Source organism: Hyla sarda, chromosome 9 (genome assembly GCF_029499605.1).
Source record: "Hyla sarda isolate aHylSar1 chromosome 9, aHylSar1.hap1, whole genome shotgun sequence".
In the NCBI taxonomy this organism is placed as follows: domain Eukaryota; kingdom Metazoa; phylum Chordata; class Amphibia; order Anura; family Hylidae; genus Hyla; species Hyla sarda.
In genome coordinates this window covers 105,015,152-105,034,230 of record NC_079197.1, presented here as the reverse complement: position 1 = coordinate 105,034,230, position 19,079 = coordinate 105,015,152, and the positions used below count along the sequence as shown (strand labels likewise).

Genomic DNA, 19,079 nt, shown 5'->3' with positions numbered 1-19,079 from the left:
AGATAACTCTAATACCAGTAATGGCTGGAAAACATGGACAAACAAGGAGGGAGGAAGACGGTCAATGTCCATATGCAGTATTAGTGAACATGGATTTTATAGGGAGGTCTTTGCACGGGACCTCCCCCTCTGTGAGCAGGAACAAAGAAGCACTTGTTCTAGCATACCCAACCTGTCCCTGAATTACAAGGATGACCATTCACATGAATGGCCGCCATGTAGTTTATATTTAAACTGCATCAAAAAATGCTATCAAGCCCTGGTTTCAACACTGCTATTTCCTGTGGAAGTTCCAAAACTGGGACCAGGAATGATTAATTCTTCATCCTGAGATGCAGACACGTTGGATAGCTGTAAGGCTAGGTTCAGACTACGGAATCTCCAGGAATCTCCAGGCTAGGACCGCGCGGACACTGCAGTCTCCAATAGACTGCAATGTGTTCCGCGCGGATTTCCGCCTGAAGAAAGAGCACCGCCTTTCTTCAGGCGGAAATTTCTAAGCGGATTTTCCGCTTCACAAATTCCGAAGTGTGAATTTGTGAACGGAAAACCATTCGCTACACTATACATTTTAGAAAGCGGAATTTCCGCCTGCAATTTCAAAGCAAAATTGCAGGCGGAAATTCCGTAGTCTGAACCTAGCCTTAGAGTATAAAGACAAAGGCTGACATTTATCATGGTACCACTGATTATGGAAATACACATGATATGGAAGGGTTTTATGAACTGCGCCTTTTTGTGGAAAGGCGCAAAAAAGGAACAAAGCCACTGAAAAGTCTCTAAAACTACACCAGCCCAGACTTAGCTTAGCTTTTTGGTGTATGTGAAGAAAGAAATTTCAGAAAATGTGACCTGTACAAAATGTATCAAATGCTCTGTGACCATTTCAAAAATGTGGTTCTCCTACACATTACAGCACACACAAAAAAAGGTGTAGAAGAAAAATGCTTCACTTACACTATAATGATAAATGCCAGTCAAAATGTACCTTTCTGGGAGCTGAGGGGGGGCCTTTTTATTGCTCACGGTGGGTTCACACCACGTTTCTGCGATACAGTTTTGTAACAGGTTTTTGATTAAAAAAACGGATTCCTCAGAACCTGACTAAACTGTATCAAAACGTGTGTACAAATTTTTATCTGTATACGGTTTGAAAAATGATGTCCGGTTGCATCCTCTTTTTTAAGTAAAAACCATATACGTTTTTAACTTTCCACTCCAGTATGAATAAAGTTTTACTTGTTTGATTGAAATTCCAAGAAAAAAAAACTGAGCAAAGCCAAAAACCGTATGGTGAAAACCGGATGGAACCGTACACACATACGGTTCTGTACGGTTCCCATTGACTCTTAACCCCTTAACGACGCAGGATGTATATTTACGTCCTGCGCCGGCTCCCGCGATATGAAGCAGGATCGTGCCGCGATCCTGCATCATATCGCGTCGGTCCCGGCGCTCATCAACGGCCGGGACCCGCAGCTAATACCACACATCGCCGATGTGCGGTATTAACCCTTTAGAAGCGGCGGTCAAAGCTGACCGCCGCTCCTAAAGTGAAACTGAAAGTGACCCGGTCCCGAACAGCTGATCGGACACCGGGAGGGCCCTTACCTGCCTCCTCGGTGTCCGATCGACGAATGACTGCTCCGTGCCTGAGTGCGCTGATAACACTGATCACAGGCGTGTTAATACACACCAGTGATCTGTGTAAAAGATCAGTGTGTGCAGTGTTATAGGTCCCTATGGGAGCTATAACACTGCAAAAAAAAAGTAAAAAAAAAGTGTTAATAAAGGTCATTTAACCCCTTCCCTAATAAAAGTTTGAATCACCCCCCTTTTCCCATAAAAAAAATAAAACAGTGTAAAAAAAATAAAAATAAACATATGTGGTATCGCCGCGTGCGTAAATGTCCGAACTATAAAAATATATCATTAATTAAACCGTACGGTCAATGGCGTACGCGCAAAAAAATTCCAAAGTCCAAAAAAGCGTATTTTGGTCACTTTTTATACCATTAAAAAAATGAATAAAAAGTGATCAAAAAGTCCGATCGAAACAAAAATCATACCGATAAAAACTTCAGATCACGGCGCAAAAAATGAGTCCTCATACCGCCCCATACACGGAAAAATTAAAAAGTTATAGGGGTCAGAAGATGACATTTTTAAACGTATAAATTTTCCTGCATGTAGTTATGATTTTTTCCAGAAGTGCGACAAAATCAAACCTATATAAGTAGGGTATCATTTTAACCGTATGGACCTACAGAATAATGATAAGGTGTAATTTTTACCGAAATATGCACTGTGTAGAAACGGAAGCCCCCAAAATTTACAAAATGGCGTTTTTTTCCGATTTTGTCGCACAATGATTTTTTTTTATGTTTCGCCGTGCATTTTTGGGTAAAATGACTAATGTCCCTGCAAAGTAGAATTGGCGACGCAAAAAATAAGCCATAATATGGATTTTTAGGTGGAAAATTGAAAGGGTTATGATTTTTAAAAGGTAAGGAGGAAAAAACGAAAGTGCAAAAACGGAAAAACCCTGAGTCCTTAAGGGGTTAAAAAAAAAAACGTATACGGTTTAATACAGTTTTTCACCTGGACCAAAAACCGTGGTAGGCCACGGTTTTCTGTCCGGAAAAAAAAAAGTAAAAAATGTATGGTTTGAAAACGGAGACAACCGTATACATTATGGTGCATACGGTTTTGAATGGGAAGTCTATGGGCACGGTTTCTGTACGGTTGCATACGTTGTTTTTTTTTATGAAACCGTATGCCGGAACCGCATAGCAAAATCGTGGTGTGAACACACCCTCAGCCAAGTGTCAAGAAGGCAGAGCTGAGCTGCTCAAGTGCCACAGCCTGGCACCCCCCCTTTAACAGCCTCTCCTCCCAGCATCCTTTTGATGTATGTACAGAGCATTGTATGTCAGTCAAGGAGGCTCTGTTTCCCAGCCAGAGAGCCACCAACAAATGCAAAACTACAACTCCCTGCATGCCCGGACAGCCTTCGGCTGTCCGGGCATGCTGGGAGTTGTAGTTTTACATCAGCTGGAGGCACCATGGTTGCTGAGGGCAACAGCTACAGAGCGTTAAAGCAGTGACATTTGCCAACACATATATTTACACAAAGTCTACCCCTAACCAAATGTCTACTTCTATTATTGTGACCATCATTATAATAATACAGTCTAATGATTTCGTTATTTTCATGCATCCCAATATACCAATCTCTCATACGTGCTATAATCCAGTTGGCCACCAGGTGGCGCTGAGGTTGACAAAGTCTATGGCAGCAGTGTGTCTGGGGAGTTCAGTTGTCACATGACCCGTTCTTTGGCTGTCACATGACAAGGAAGAGAGAGCCCGCTCGGTGTGGGGTTTAGGGGTAAAGATGACATCGGTTAGGGCAGTCCATCCCTATCCGTCCTCCTCGGTGACCAGCAATGACCGGACCAGCTACCTAGGGGCCCGGATTCCGCCGGTGGTGGAGGGTATGGCCAGACATCTGAAAGACCTGGACAAGGATGTCTTCAGGAAGATTCTGAAGGGTGAGAAGTGATGCTGGGGGTTATAATATGGAGATTTGTGCTTCACTATTACAATTACTCCACTATTAAAGGGGAACTCCAGCAAACATGCTTCCCATGGTAATAATTCATTATGGAGTACTGATGGACTAATGCAGTGGCCCCCAACCTGTGGCTCTCCAGCTGTTGTGAAACCACAACTCTTGGCTGCCAGACCATGATTGTAATTGTAGTTTTGCATCAGCTACAACAGTGTTTCCCAACCAGTGTGCCTCCAGCTGTTGCAAAACTACACTTCCCAGCATACCCGGACAGCCAACGTCTCAACCTCACCCCCAGACTGTCCTTGATAAATCTACAGAGCATTGTATGTCAGTCATGGAGGGTCTGGGACAGTGTTTCCTAAGCACCGAGCCTCCAGCTGTTGCCAAACTACAACCCCCAGCATGCCTGAACAGCCATTAGCTGTCCGGGCATGCTGGAAGTTGTAGTTTTGCAACAGCTGAATGCCCCTCAGTTGGGGAACAATGCTTTAGTCCATCATAAAAAAGGACCAGGAAAACATCTGTAGCTTTAATTGGTTAAGAAGGTCATGTGACTCATTTCAAGGCATCTGGAGGAGAGAGTAGTTTCTATGTCAGGTGCATCCCTCTTGCCTGGTCTGTGTAGTAGAAATGTTTGTCCCCTTCTCAAGATATGCCCCATACAATCCTGTCTCTGAGCTTCATAGGCAGTTCTTACCCCCTTATTGCTTGGTTTCTGCTCCAGGGATGTGGAATTCCTATTGCCCGACGCCCGGGACATGCAGTTCCGGGCACCGGGCAGGCAAATTTTTCAAGCACGGCAGCGCTCAGCAGTCTGTATGAAGAAGGCTCCTGACTCCTGTCCCCTCTGTACTCTTCAGCTGTTCTCAGTAGCAGGGGGCCGCTGCTAATAGCCAGCATGTGGCGATCGCTGCGGTTGGCTATTAACCCTTTAGATCGTTGCTGACAGAAGTGTCTAAAGGGACGTGTGAATGCTCCTTGGTGGGCTAGGAGGGTGGATCGCCCCCCGCAGCGTGATCGCAGGGGGGAGATCCACCATAGAGGTAGCCGGAGGGCTTACCTTTGTTCCCTGGTGTTCGTGGCTCTGTCATTGATTGAGCCTGGCTGGACTAGGCTCTATCAATGGAGCGCAGAGCACACAGATCAATGGAGTACAATAGAACTCTATTCATCTGTATGAGGAATCTAATGATTCCATCTAAAAGTCTAATAAAGTGTAAAACAAACAAAAACAAGTTTTAATAAAAGTTTAAAAGACACACATTAACCCTTTCCATGTTAATAGTTCAAATCGCCCCCTTTTCCTATATAAAAACATGTAAACGTAATGAAAATAAACATATTTAGCATCGCTGGGTGCGTAATTGTACAAACTATTAAAATATAACATTATGTATCCCATATGGTAAATGACGTAAATGTAGAAAACACAGAATTGCAATTTTTATAATATCCCAGAAAAAAAAGTTAAAAAGCGATTAAACCCAAATGGTACCGATACAAAAAACTAATTATGGCGCCAAAAATTAGCCCTCATACAGCCTGGTATGCAAAAAGAAAGAAAAAAATATATATATAAGCTACAGGGGTAAAAAAAAAAAAAAAAAAGCGATTAAAATATTTTTAAAAAGTTCAGAATTTTTTAAAAATTTGTAAAACATGACACAAACTATACAAATCTGGTATTGCTGTAATCAGGCCTAAAGTATCAAAACAACGTGTTATCTCAACCACAAGGTAAATGGCTTAGAAAAGAAAACCACCAAATTTGCTAAATGATATTTTACTATTTCAATTTCACTTCACCAATTTATACATATATATATATATATATATATATATATATATATATATATATATATACATACATACAAAGAAGAAATTATCCTTGCAGCACACCCATAAAGTGCAAAACAGATGAGGTTTTATTAACCCATGTGGACGAAACAACGTTTCAGCAGCATCACGCTGCCATTCTCAAGCATGCATCGTCCACATGGGTTAATAAAACCTCATCTGTTTTGCACTTTATGGGTGTGCTGCAGGGATAATTTCTTCTTTGGATCTACTTTCATGGTTTGCGATTGGGACTGTGCTATTGTGCCTGCTTGCACCCCACATATTTGTGATTACCGTATTTTTCGCCGTATAAGACGCACTTTTTCTTCCCCAAATCTGGGGGGAAAAAGTCGGTGCGTCTTATACGGTGAATACACCCCTATCGCGGCGGTCCCTGCGGCCATCAACGGCCCGGACCCGCGGCTAATACAGGACATCACCGATCGCGGTGATGCCCTGTATTAACCCTTCAGACGCGGCGATCAAAGCTGACCGCCGCGTCTGAAGGGAAAGTGACACTAACCCGGCTGTTCAGTCGGGCTGTTCGGGACCGCCGCCATCTCACAGCGGCAGTCCCGAACAGCCCAACTGAATAGCCGGGTTAGTGCTTACAGGACACCGAGGGGGGGACCTCACCTGCCTCCTCGCTGTCTTCTCAGTTCAGGGATCCCCTGTTTGGCCGGCGCTCTCCTTCCTCGTCATCACGTTGTCGCGTACGTGCGTCGGCGTGCGTAACTAGGTGATGACATCCAGGGCAGCGGTGACGGGTCCGGAGCGGCGGGGACACGTGAGTATTACCTCCTATGCAGTGGTCTTCAATCTGCGGACCTCCAGATGTTGCAAAACTACAACTCCCAGCATGCCCGGACAGCCAGCGGCTGTCCGGGCATGCTGGGAGTTGTAGTTTTGCAACATCTGGAGGTCCGCAGGTTGAAGACCACTATTGGGTTCAAAATCTTTATTTTTTTTTATTTTGCCCCTAAAATTAGGTGCGTCTTATACGCCGGTGCGTCCTATAGGGCGAAAAATACGGTACTTTTGGTTGTGCTTCCTCCATCCCTGCAAAATATATATATATATATATATATATATATATATATATATATATATATATATATATATATATATCTCTCTAATACATTTTATTAATTTTTTTGGGTTCGGAGAATAGGTTATTGAAAAATTAAAAAGTATCATTATAGTAGGTAGTTATGGCTATTATAGGGCGAGGAGGAAAAAATGAGAGTGGATCGTCATGAGGTACAAGTAGATTTTGCTCCGTTTTAGTCCCGTGGACAAGTAGTTTTTTATTAAATTTCCACACCCCTGTGCTCTGATATTCACTGTCAGCTCTGAGCCTTATATAGACAGGGCTGTGTCTTCCCAAATTCTGTCCAATCATCTGAATTTCCCACAGGTGACTCCAAACAAGTTGGGAGCTTTATCAAAACCTGTGCAGAGGAAAAGTTGACCTGTTGCCCATAGCAAGGTGTAGAAACATCTTAGAGATGATCAAAAGACATAGGCCTCCAGAGCTTAATTTAACATATCATAGCCAAGGGTCTGAATACTTATTTTCAAGCAAAATTTCTACAATTCTGCTTTGCCATAGCCTTTACTGTGACTGTCCAGTCATTTCTCATTATATCTCCCTCAGGCTTAGTTGAGACACAGTAAAGTGTCCTCACTCAGGGTGCGTTCACATTGAGTAATTCAAGAGGAGTTTACTCGAGTAATTCCTCTTGAATTCTCCGCTCCATATTAATGCACATCTCCTCCACCCATTGACTTTAATGTTATTTCTGCCGTCCTGTTCACACTGCGGAAATTCTGTTATCAGAATTCTGACGCTGAATTCCTTTCTGCTTGAAGAAAGAACATGTTCATTCTTCAAGTGGAATCCGCGAGCAGAATCCAATAGAAGTCAATGGTAAAAAAAAATTCTGCCCGACATCGTTTTCAAGCGGAATTGGAGCGGAATTCAGAAAAGTAGATTAAATAGGCTCCTCCTTCATTCCTCTTCATTTCCACATGGAAATTCCGCTTGATGGAGAAGGCAACAATTTCCTGACTGAAATTATTCCTCGTGAATTCCTCAGTGTGAACGCACCCTTACACATCATTTACCTGGGGCTCTATTTTGGAGTGAGTGTGCAGGGCATTGGTAACAGGTGTCACCAGCTTTGCCCACCCGCTGTATTCACTCACACTATATACAAGTCTATTTCAGATGTCAGCATAGACTACTTCTATTACTACTGGAGTGAAGTGGTAGTCTAGAAGTCACATCACCATGGCTGCCTTAAAGCGCAACTGTCATGAGTTTTTAGCCCCCCAGACTACTCCAATGTTGTTACAGATATCCATAACATGAGTGTAACCATACCTTTATTGGTTTTCCTCCTTCTTTTATAATTTATAAAATACATTTATCCAGCCGTCAGATAAGCGTGGCTTGGGGTTCGCAAAGCCCCGCTGTGCCTATCCTCTTCTTTCAGCACTGGGATCGCTGTGTAGTAAGACGCAGCAGCGCATGCGCCCCTCCCTTCCTCTAGTACTGCACCTGTGCAGTGAGCACATAGGCAGCGGGAGTGAGTGCTCGCTCTGTCAATACAGGGCGGTGGCGCGTGCACGTCAGGAGGGGCGCATGCGCTGTGTCTTACTACACAATGATCCCAGCGCTGAAAGGAGAGGATAGGCGTGATGGGGCTTTGCAAACCCCAAGCCACGCCTATCCGGCTGTGCCAGACCGCTGGATAAATGTATTTTCTAAGTTCTAAAAGGAGAAAAACCCATAAAGTTATGGGTTACACTCTTGTTATGGACATCTGTAACAACATTGTAGTAGTCTGGAGGGCTAAAATCTCATAACAGTTGCTCTTTAAAGGGTTACTCCGGTGGTAAACATTTTTTTTTTAAATCAACTGGTGCCAGAAAGTTAAACAGATTTGTTAGTTACTTCTATTAAAAAATATTTGTCCTTCCAGTACTTATTAGCAGCTGTATGCTACAGAGGAAATTATTTTATTTTTGAATTTCTTTTTTGTGTTGTCCACAGTGCTCTCTGCTGACACCTGATGCCCATATCAGGAGCTGTCCAGAGCAGGAGAAAATCCCCATAGCAAACCTATGCTGCTCTGGACAGTTCCTGACACGGACAGAGGTGTCAGCAGAGAGCACTGTGGACAAGACAAAAAAGAAATCCAAAAAGAAAATTATTTCCTCTGTAGCATATAGCTGCTAATAAGTACTGGAAGGATTAAGATTTTTAAATAGAAGTAATTTACAAATCTGTTTAACTTTCTGGCACCAGTTCATTAAAAAAAAAAAAAAGGTTTCCACTGGAGTACTCCTCTTAAGAATCTGGTATCAGCAGACAGATGCGAGTGTAATACTATTGTGGAAGGATGTCAGTGCTCCTTATAGCTACTCATATTTAATTATGTACAGCTATCACTGGAGTGGCCTCTTACTAGAGTATTGATGTGGGTAATATGGTGGCACGAGGGCAGATGTCATCTGTGGTCTTCTTTTCTATTCTAGCTGTTGTTGGCGCTCTTGAGGGCAAGGACAGCTCCGACTCAGTGAAGGCTATACAGGAAACTACCTCCATATCAGAAGAACAACTCAGCTTTGTCATCTCGGGCTCATACACACTCTTACGTGTGGCATTCAGACTGTCAGCGTCAACGCTTAAGCAGGAGGTAGTGGTCTTTATATGTTCTGTAACCTGTTAGAGAAGCTTGTAGTCACCTCATACACTAAACAAAAAGAATTCCCATGTGTGACTGATCCACGCCCAAAGCTAATCCCAAACAACAAACAAGAAAGGCGTATATAGATCAGGTGAAAAAAAAATCACTTTATTAAACATAAGTACACAGAAAGACATACATTTAATAGTTAAAGGTGTATTCCAGGAATTTTTTTTTATTTGACAATGCTACAGGGGCTGTAAAGTTAGTGTAGTTCATAATATAGTGTCTGTACCTGTGTGTTACGGTTTTCCCACAATTCTTCTGTGATTTTCACCCCAATTTTTATTTTTAACAGCATACAAAATGACTGTTGTCTCAGATTTTTCCCAGTTTGCAATGCGGCTGAGACCTGACTCACTAGTCAGCTAATGACAGGGAGCCTGTCTACTTCTATGGGTGGAGCGATCACTTGGTGGGAGAGAGATCAAACTGCAACTAATGCAACAGCTGTAGGCGCCTTGATTGAAAAGCACAGGTCTTTTGAATGGATGCAGCTCATTTATGTTTCAATGGGCGGGGTGGCTGATGGGTGGGAGGGAGAAAAATGAAATTATGGGATTTTTAGTCAATGAAAGAAAACTGAAAAAGGAAATACCAGTTCACAAAAAGCTAGCCACAGTGTTATGGTAATCTCATAATATAGCCATTTAGCCCCAAGACAAGCACAGATCCTTCCTAAGCATGTCCATTACTGTCTGCCAGGTACGTACTAAAATCACCCTATGGTGAAGAACCCCTTTAATAAAATCACATGTGAGGAGAGAATATAACTGATGGAAACACCAAACAGAAATGGAGGCATACTTGGAATATGTGACCACAATGTAGGTATTACCGTGGCAGGCATGAGCCATATTCCCCAAAGACCTTAAATACTAAGGGTAAGGCTGCTTTCACACTATAAAAACACTTCCGTTATGAACGCCCGTTAGAAAATCGGCAGCTATACAGCCGGCACAAAATCACTAACGGCCGTTAGAAAATCCCATTATAGTCTATGGGATTTTTCTAATAGCCGTTTTAACCCGTTATTGCCCGTTAATAACGGCCATTATTTTGTGACGGGCGATAGTAACGGGAGAATTAGCTCATGCACTATTTCTCCCGTTCTAACGGCCGTTAGTGATTTTGTGCCGGCCGTATAACTGCCGATTTCCTAACGGGCGTTCATAACGGAAGTGTTTTTATAGTGTGAAAGCAGCCTTACAATAATAAATACAAAGTGCATACTAGGCAAATGTCAGAGCAAAAAATGCAAAGACACAGGGAACACAGAAAGATAGCAAAATAATAGCAATCATTACCAAGTGGACTGAGTAGGTGTGTAGGCCTCCACCACCCAACGTTTCGCTCAAGGCTTCTTCTGTGTTCCCTGTGTCTTTGCATCTTTTGCTCTGACATTTCCCCAGTATGCACTTTGTATTTATTATCGTTACCTTTAGTATTTAAAGGGGTATTCCAGGAAAAAACTTTTTATTTTTTAGATCAACTGGCTCCAGAAGGTTAAGCAGCTTTGTAAATTATTTCTATTAAAAAAATCTTAATCCTTCCAATAATTATGAACTGCTGAAGTTGAGTTGTTCTTTTCTGTCTAAGTGCTCTCTGATACGTTTCTCGGGAGCTGTCCAGAGTAGAAGCAAATTCCCATAGCAAATCTATTCTGCTCTGTGCAGTTCCTATTGGAATTTGCTTCTACTCTGGACAGCTCCCGAGACACGTGTCATCAGAGAGCACTTAGACAGAAAAGACCAATTCAACTTCAGCAGCTCATAAGTACTGAAAGGATTAAGATTTTTTAATAGAAGTAATTTACAAATCTGTTTAACTTTCTGGAGCCAGTTGATATTCAATGAATGATCGTAAATCGCGCACTGCCGCAGATGTATTGATCCCGGCACCTGAGGGGTTAATGGCGGACGCCCACGAGATCGCGGGCGTCGGCCATTGCCGGCGGGTCCCTGGCTGTGATCAGCAGCCGGGATCAGCCGCGCATGACACGGGCATCGCTCCGATGCCCGTGGTTATGCACAGGACGTAAATGTACGTCCTGGTGCGTTAAGTACCACCGCATCAGGACGTACATTTACGTCCTGCGTCCTTAAGGGGTTAAGGTCTTTGGGGAATATGGTTCATGCTTGCCACAGTAATACCTACATTGTGGTCACATCTTCCATGTATGCCTCCATTTCTGTTTCCATCAGTTTTATTCTCTCCTCACATGTGATTTTATTAACTTTAAAATGTATGTCTTTCTGTGTACTTAATAAAGTGATTTTTTCCATTGATCTATATACGCCTTTGTTGTTTGGGACCTCATACACTTTATTCAGTCTTATACAGGATAGCAGCTCTGAAGGCAATATCACTGAACTGTGTCATGTCTCATTCATAGGTTTTCAAAGAAGATCTGAAAGAGCTCAGGTAAGACTTTGTATTGCCCGTCATTACGTGCAGAGCGATCTCGCTCTGCGCAGTAATGATAGCGGGGTGCTGCAGCAGCGATCCCCGGGGTCCCCAGCAGCGGGACCCCGGCGATCTGACATCTTATCCCCTATCCTTTGGATAGGGGATAAGATGTCTAGGGGCGGAATACCCCTTTAAACTGAAGTCGCCAGCTTAGAGCTGGGAACATTACAGTGAGGGTACACCGAGAGCCTCAGAGGCGCTGCCAGGAGATTCATTTAGACTGGCGTGTGAGATGGCGTGCAAAAATAGAGATATGTAAAGAGTCAGCTCGCTTGTCAAGTCCAGTAATCACACCTCAGGGAAGTAAGTAGGGAGGCATGGAATAAGAAAGTCAGGCCGGTTCTTGGGTAATCTCTGAAAAAAAAAAAAAGGTGAAATTCCAGCTCCTCTAAAAAATCTAAACTTTAATCATTTCAAATAAATCCAGACAAAGACAAACATATAAAAGCTAAATGAAACGACGATGCGTTTCAGTTTATCAAAAAACCTTAATCATGGTGGTAATCGCACTGGAACAACATGCCTCTTTATATATCTTTGAAGAATCATTCAAGTACTGGTCACGTGACCTGCCCTAAGTCCGGCTTGGTCACATGATCATTCATAATTAGCTAGTGCTATTCCCCTGTTAAAGTCAAGTTAAAGGGGTATTCCAGGAAAAAAACTTAACCCCTTAAGGACACAGCCCATTTTCACCTCTAGGACGCAGCCCTTTTTTGCACATCTGACCACTGTCACTTAAAACATTAATAACTCTGGAATGCTTTTACTTATCAATCTGATTCCAAGATTGTTTTTTCGTGACATATTCTACTTTAACATAGTGGTAAATTTTTGTGGTAACTTGCATCCTTTCTTGGTGAAAAATCCCAAAATTTGATGAAAAAATTGAAAATTTAGCATTTTTCTAACTTTGAAGCTCTCTGTTTGTAAGGAAAATGGATATTCCAAATATTATTTTTTTTGGATTCACATATACAATATGTCTACTTTATATTTTCATCATAAAATTGACAAGTGTTTACTTTTGGAAGACACCAGAGGGCTTCAAAGTTCAGCAGCAATTTTACAATTTTTCACAAAATTTTCAAACTCGCTATTTTTCATGGACCAGTTCAGGTTTGAAGTGGATTTGAAGGGTCTTCATATTAGAAATACCCCATAAATGACCCCATTACAAAAACTGCACCCCCCAAAGTATTCAAAATGGCATTCAGTAAGTGTTTTAACCCTTTAGGTGTTTCACAGGAAAAGCAGCAAAGTGAAGGAGAAAATTCAAAATCTTCATTTTTTACACTTGCATGTTCTTGTAGACCCAATTTTTGAATTTTTACAAGGGGTAAAAGGATAAAATTTATACTTGAATTTGTAGCCCAATTTCTCTCGAGTAAGCACATACCTCATATGTCTATGTAAATTGTTCGGCGGGCGCAGTAGAGGGCTCAGAAGCGAAGGAGCGACAAGGGGATTTTGGAGAGTACGTTTTTCTGAAATGGTTTTTTGGGGGCATGTTGCATTTAGGAAGCCCCTATGGTGCCAAAACAGCAAATAAAAAAAACATGGCATACCATTTTGGAAACTAGACCCCTTGAGGAACGTAAAAAGGAATTAAGTGAGCCTTAATACTCCACAGGTGTTTCATGACTTTTGCATATGTAAAAAAAAAAAAAAAATTTTCACTAAAATGTGTGTTTCCCACCAAATTTCAAATTTTTGCAAGGGTTAATAGCAGAAAATACCCCCCAAAATTTGTAACCCCATCTCTTCTGAGTATGGAGGTACCCCATAAGTTGACCTGAAGTGCATTACGGGCGAACTACAATGCTCAGAAGAGAAGGAGTCATATTTGGCTTTTTGAGAGCAAATTTTGCTCGGGGGGCATGTCGCATTTAGGAAGCCCCTATGGTGCCAGGACAGCAAAAAAAAACGACATGGCATACCATTTTGGAAACTAGACTCCTTGAGGAACGTAACAAGGGATAAAGTGAACCTTAATACCCCACAGGTGTTTCACGACTTTTGCATATGTAAAAAAAAAGATTTTTTTTTTTTACCAAAAATGCTTGGTTTAGCAAAAATTTTACATTTTTAAAAAAGGTAATAGCAGAAAATACCCCCCAACATTTGAAGCCCAATTTCTCCCGATTCAGAAGACACCCAATATGGGGATGAAAAGTGCTCTGCTGGCACACTACAGGTCTCAGAAGAGAAGGAGTCACATTTGGCTTTTTGGAAGCAAATTTTGCTCTGGGGGCATGCCGCATTTAGGAAGCACTTATGGTGCCAGGACAGAAAAAAAATACCACATGGCATACCATTTTGGAAACTAGACCCCTTGGGGAACGTAACAAGGGGTAAAGTGAACCTTAATACCCCACAGGTGTTTCACGACTTTTGCATATGTAAAAAAAAATATATTTTTTTTACACTAAAATGCTTGTTTTCCCCCAAATTTTACATTTTTACAAGGGATAATAGCAGAAAATAACCCCCAAAATTTGTAACCCCATCTCTTCTGAGTATGGAAATACCCAATAAGTGGACGTGAAGTGCACTGGGGGCGAACCACACTGCTCAGAAGAGAAGGAGCATCATTGAGCTTTTGGAGAGAGAATTTGGCCATGTGCATTTCCAAAGCCCCCCGTGGTGCCAGAACAGTGGACCCCCCACATGTGACCCCATTTTTAAAACTACACCCCTCACGGAAGGTAATAAGGGTTGCAGGGAGAATTTACACCCCACTGGCATTTGACGGATCTTTGAAACAGTGGGCTGTGCAAATTAAAAATTTTATTTTTCATTTTCACAGACCCCTGTTTCAAAGATCTGTCAGACACCTGTGGGGCGTAAATGCTCACTGTACCCCTTGTTACATTCCGTGAGGGGTGTAGTTTCCAAAATGAGGTCACATGTGGGTATTTATTGTTTTGCACTTATGTCAGAACCGCTGTAAAATCAGCCACCCCTGTGCAAATCACCAATTTAGACCTCAAATTTACATGGTCCACTCTCCCTTCTGAGCCTTGTTGTGCGCCCCCAGAACACTTTGCGCCCACATATGGGGTATCTCCGTCCTCAGGAGAAATTGCGTTACAAATTTTGGAGGCTTTTTTTCTTTTACCGCTTGTGAAATTTTAAAGTATGGGGCAACACCAGTATGTTAGTGTACAAAAATGTTTTTTTTTTACACTAACATGCTGGTGTAGACCCCAACTTTACCTTTTCATAAGGGGTAAAAGGAGAAAAAGCCCCCCAAAATTTGTTAGGCAATTTCTCCCGAGTACGGCGATACCCCATATGTCGCCCTAAACTGTTGCCTTGAAATACGCCAGGGCTCCGAAGTGAGAGAGCGCCATGCGCATTTGAGGCCTAAATTAGGGATTTGCATAGGGGTGGACATAGGGGTATTTTACACCAGTGATTCTCAAACAGGGTGCCTCCAGCTGTTGCTAAACTCCCAGCATGCTTGAACAGTCAATGGCTGTCCGGAAATGCTGGGAGTTTTTGTTTTGCAACAGCTGGAGGCTCCGTTTTGGAAACACTGCTGTAGGATACGTTTTTCATTTTTATTGGGGGGGAAGGGGGGTGGGGGGGCAGTGTACGTGTGTATATGTAGTGTTTTACTCTTTATTTTATGTTAGTGTAGTGTTTTTAGGTTACATTCACACTGACGGCGGATTACATTGAGTCTCCCGCTAGGAGTTTGAGCTGCGGCTGCTGCAGCTCAAACCTGAAGCAGGGAATTCACTGTAATCCGCCGCCAGTGTGAATGTAACCTGTACATTCACATGGGAGGGGGGGGGGGGGGGGCAAAACTACAACTCCCAGCATGCACTGACAGAACGTGCATGCTGGGAGTTGTAGTTTTGCAACAGCTGGAGGCACACTGGTTGGAAAATACTGAGTTAGGTAATAGAACCTATTACCTAACTCTGTATTTCCCAACCAGTGTGCCTCCAGCTGTTGCAGAACTACAACTTTCAGCATGTACTGATTGCCAAAGGGAATGCTGGGAGATGTAGTTATGCAACAGCTGGAGGCACGCAAGTACAACTCCCAGCATGCCGAGACAGCCATTTGCTGTTCCTGAATGCTGGGAGTTGTAGTTTTGCAAGATTTAGAGGGGTTCAGGCTGGAGATCACTGACAGTGGTCTCTAAACTGTGGCCCTCCAGATGTTGCAAAACTACAAACCTCAGCATGCTAAGACAGCAAACTGCTGTCTGGGCATGCTGGGAGTTGTAGTTTTGTAATATCTGGAGGGCTACAGTTTAGAGACCACTGTCAGTGATCTCTAGCCTGAACCCCTCTAAATCTTGCAAAACTACAACTCCCAGCATGCCAACACAGCAAACAGCTGTCAAGGCATGGTGGGAGTTGTAGTTTTGCAACATCTGGAGGGCGACAGTTTAGAGACCACTCTCTAAACTGTCGCCCTGCAGATGTTGCTAGGCAACAGACTCTGGACACGCGGCGTCATACTTACCACCACCGCCGCCGTCATCTGGAGCTCCGCCGCCGGGTAAGTGACCGCCGCCGCTGCCGCCGCCGCTACTACACGGTTCCCCCCGCTGTGCCCGGACACCGATGGGCGGGCACAGCGCGGGGAACCGAACTTTAACCCCCCGCCCCCAGTCTGCTATTGGTCGGCCGCTCCGCCGATCAATAGCAGGGATAGGAGGGGTGGCAACCCTGCCACCTCACTCCTATCTCTTCAAGGGGGGTCGAGGGTGTCTTGGACACCCCCGATCCCCCTTATTTTATCGCGGAGCCGCCGTTGATGGGCAGGGGGAGAGCGCTCCCCCTGCAAACACCATAGATGCCGTGATCAGAACTGATCACGGCATCTATGGGGTTCATGCTGCCGGGAACAGCGCGATCGCGGCCCCGGCAGCTGCGGTGGGACTCCGGCTGTGATTGACAGCTGAGTCCCACCCGCGATCTCCTGCGCTGCCCGCGGCAGAGCAGGAGATCGCTTGGACGTATGCATACGTCCATTTGCACGAACTTGTAATTCGCCTGGACGTATGCATACGTCCAATAGCGGGAAGGGGTTAAAAAATAAAATATATATATATATATATATATATATATATATATATATATATTTTTTTTTAGCAACTGGTTCCAGAAAGTTCAACAGATTTGTAAATTACTGTTACTATAATTAATCTGGCATAAAAAAAGTGACCTTTGAATTATTTTTTCCCCAATCCCTTTTTATTTCTGTCCCAATATCACCTCCCAGGATCGCATTTATTGGTGTTAATTTTATACTAATCTTCCAACTTTTCTCAACTAATTGTATAATTTCTTTATTTCTGGACATGTCCAAAGCATATGCAACAATCCTACATCTTCTTGCCCACATTTTGAGCAGGCACTCGAGTTCTTTTTACCTATTTTATGCAAAAAGAGAGGTGTCTAGTACAGCCTATAAACTATATTAAACTGTATCACCCTATGATTCGCATTTAATGGAATAACATTAATTATTTTGTCTATTTTTCCCCACTGTGCTTCTTCTATCTCACCCAATTCTTTTTGCCATATTTTTCTACTGTGATGATTTCTCTTTAATATAGAAAATGTATTAAGTGCTCTCTATATCTTTGACAACTCTTTTTTCCCATCTCTGTATTCACCATCTTATCAAAAAAACTACCTTTTACTATTTCTACTTTCTTCCCCTTATCTACCGTAACTTTTACTATACCTCTTAATCTCATATATTCAAACCATGTCCCAACCCCAACTTCTCTACCCTTTTTTAACTCTTCCTATGTTTTAATCTTCCCTTCCTTATATATATCCCCTATTTTATTCACCCCCCATTGTGCTAGTGTTCGAAATTCTAATCTATTTATTTCCTCTACTGTGTTTTTATTATTCCAAATGAGGGCTATTTCCAATATCCCAGTTATTCCCACCTCCCTTTTTACCATTTTCCACGTTCTTTTCAAGGCAGCTATTGTTTATACAGTTTTTCCATCCTTTCTCTTCTAATTGCCCTGACTCCAGTAACTGGTAAATATCATCATATGATCCTCTACATGATCCTCTCCAGCCCCTAATAAAGTATAATTGGGCGGCTAAAAAATATTTTCACGTCCGGAAACGCCATTCCCCCTTCTCTTCTGCGTAGACATAAATATTCTATCTTAATCCTTACCCTTCTTCGACCCCATATCAAAGCATTGAAGATTGACAGCATTCTTTTAAAAAAAATTTCATCACACCAAATGGGTGAAGCACTAAATACGTATAATATTTTCGGCAACACAATAGTTTTAATTAATATCATTCTGTCTGCTTTAAAAATTTTGAAGTCGCTCCATATTTTAATTTTCTTTTCCATGTTTTTTATTAAGGGTTCTAGGTTTAATTTATAATGATCTTCTAATTTACCTGAGATTTGTATACCTAAATATTTAAAGTGCTCGTCTTTTTTTAATATTTTTATTTAGTTTTCTATGAATATATTATTCTCCCCCAATGGAAGGAGTACTGATTTGGACCAGTTTATTTCTAACCCTGAGAAACTCCCATATTCCTTGATAATCTCCATCACTCTGGTCAGATCCGACAGTTTTTCCAAAAAAAAGCAGGATATCGTCTGCATATAAGGATATTTTGTCCTCTCTCCCCCTTGCACCAGACCCGCCAATCACCTTCTCCTCTCTGATCTTAACAGCCAAAAGGTCCATGCTCATAGCAAACAGCAAGGGGGAGAGAAGGCATCCCTGTCTAGAGCCTCTTGAGAGCGAAAATTGCTCTGATAATTTCCCATTGATCGACACTCTTGCCTTAGGTTCGGAGTATAACAGTCGGATCATGTCTATATATGTTTTCCCAAAGCTGCATTTTTCTAATACTGCCCACAAGAACTCCCACTCCACCCTGTCGAAAGCCTTAGTGGCATCTAAAGACAGGATGGAGTGGAATTCCCCGCCCTGTAATTTTCCCAAATCTATATTCGTAAGGACTCTATATATATATTGTGTCGGGCCATTCTTCCCGGGATAAACCCGCACTGATCTTCCTGAATTAACTCTGTGATATTACTCTGTAATCTAATGGCTAATGCTTTGGCGAAGATCTTGATATCCGTATTTATTAACGATATGGGTCTATACGACCCCATATCCTCTTTATCTTTCCCCTCTTTCAGGATCAATATTATAACCGCTTCCCGCATTGAGTCCGGTAATTTCCCGGTCACCATGCTGGTCTCAATCACTCTATGTAATGCCGGGATCAAAATTCCGCCAAACCTTCTATATACCTCAAAGGGTAGTCCATCGCTTCCAGGTGTTGTATAACCCCTAATCTGATCTAGCGCTTTATTCAGTTCTATTCTAGTTTGTTTGTTTTTCCATTTTGGGGAGTCTAGGGAGTTCCATTTGGTCCAAATAATTTAGCGTTTCCTTTCTTTCCTTA

The 19,079-nt window shown here is 42.5% G+C and overlaps 1 protein-coding gene across 1 annotated transcript in view; it reads left to right on the top strand.

The window, feature by feature from the left end:
- The first annotated feature begins 3,307 nt into the window (after positions 1 to 3,307).
- Positions 3,308 to 19,079, top strand: part of COMMD5 (COMM domain containing 5) — a 29,273-nt gene continuing 13,501 nt past the window's right edge. Inside the window, exons 1-3 of the mRNA XM_056538696.1 lie at positions 3,308 to 3,554; positions 8,960 to 9,120; positions 11,567 to 11,595. Coding sequence (XP_056394671.1) covers positions 3,398 to 3,554; positions 8,960 to 9,120; positions 11,567 to 11,595 — 347 coding nt within the window. The 5' untranslated portion in view covers positions 3,308 to 3,397. The remainder of the gene's footprint in view (positions 3,555 to 8,959; positions 9,121 to 11,566; positions 11,596 to 19,079) is intronic.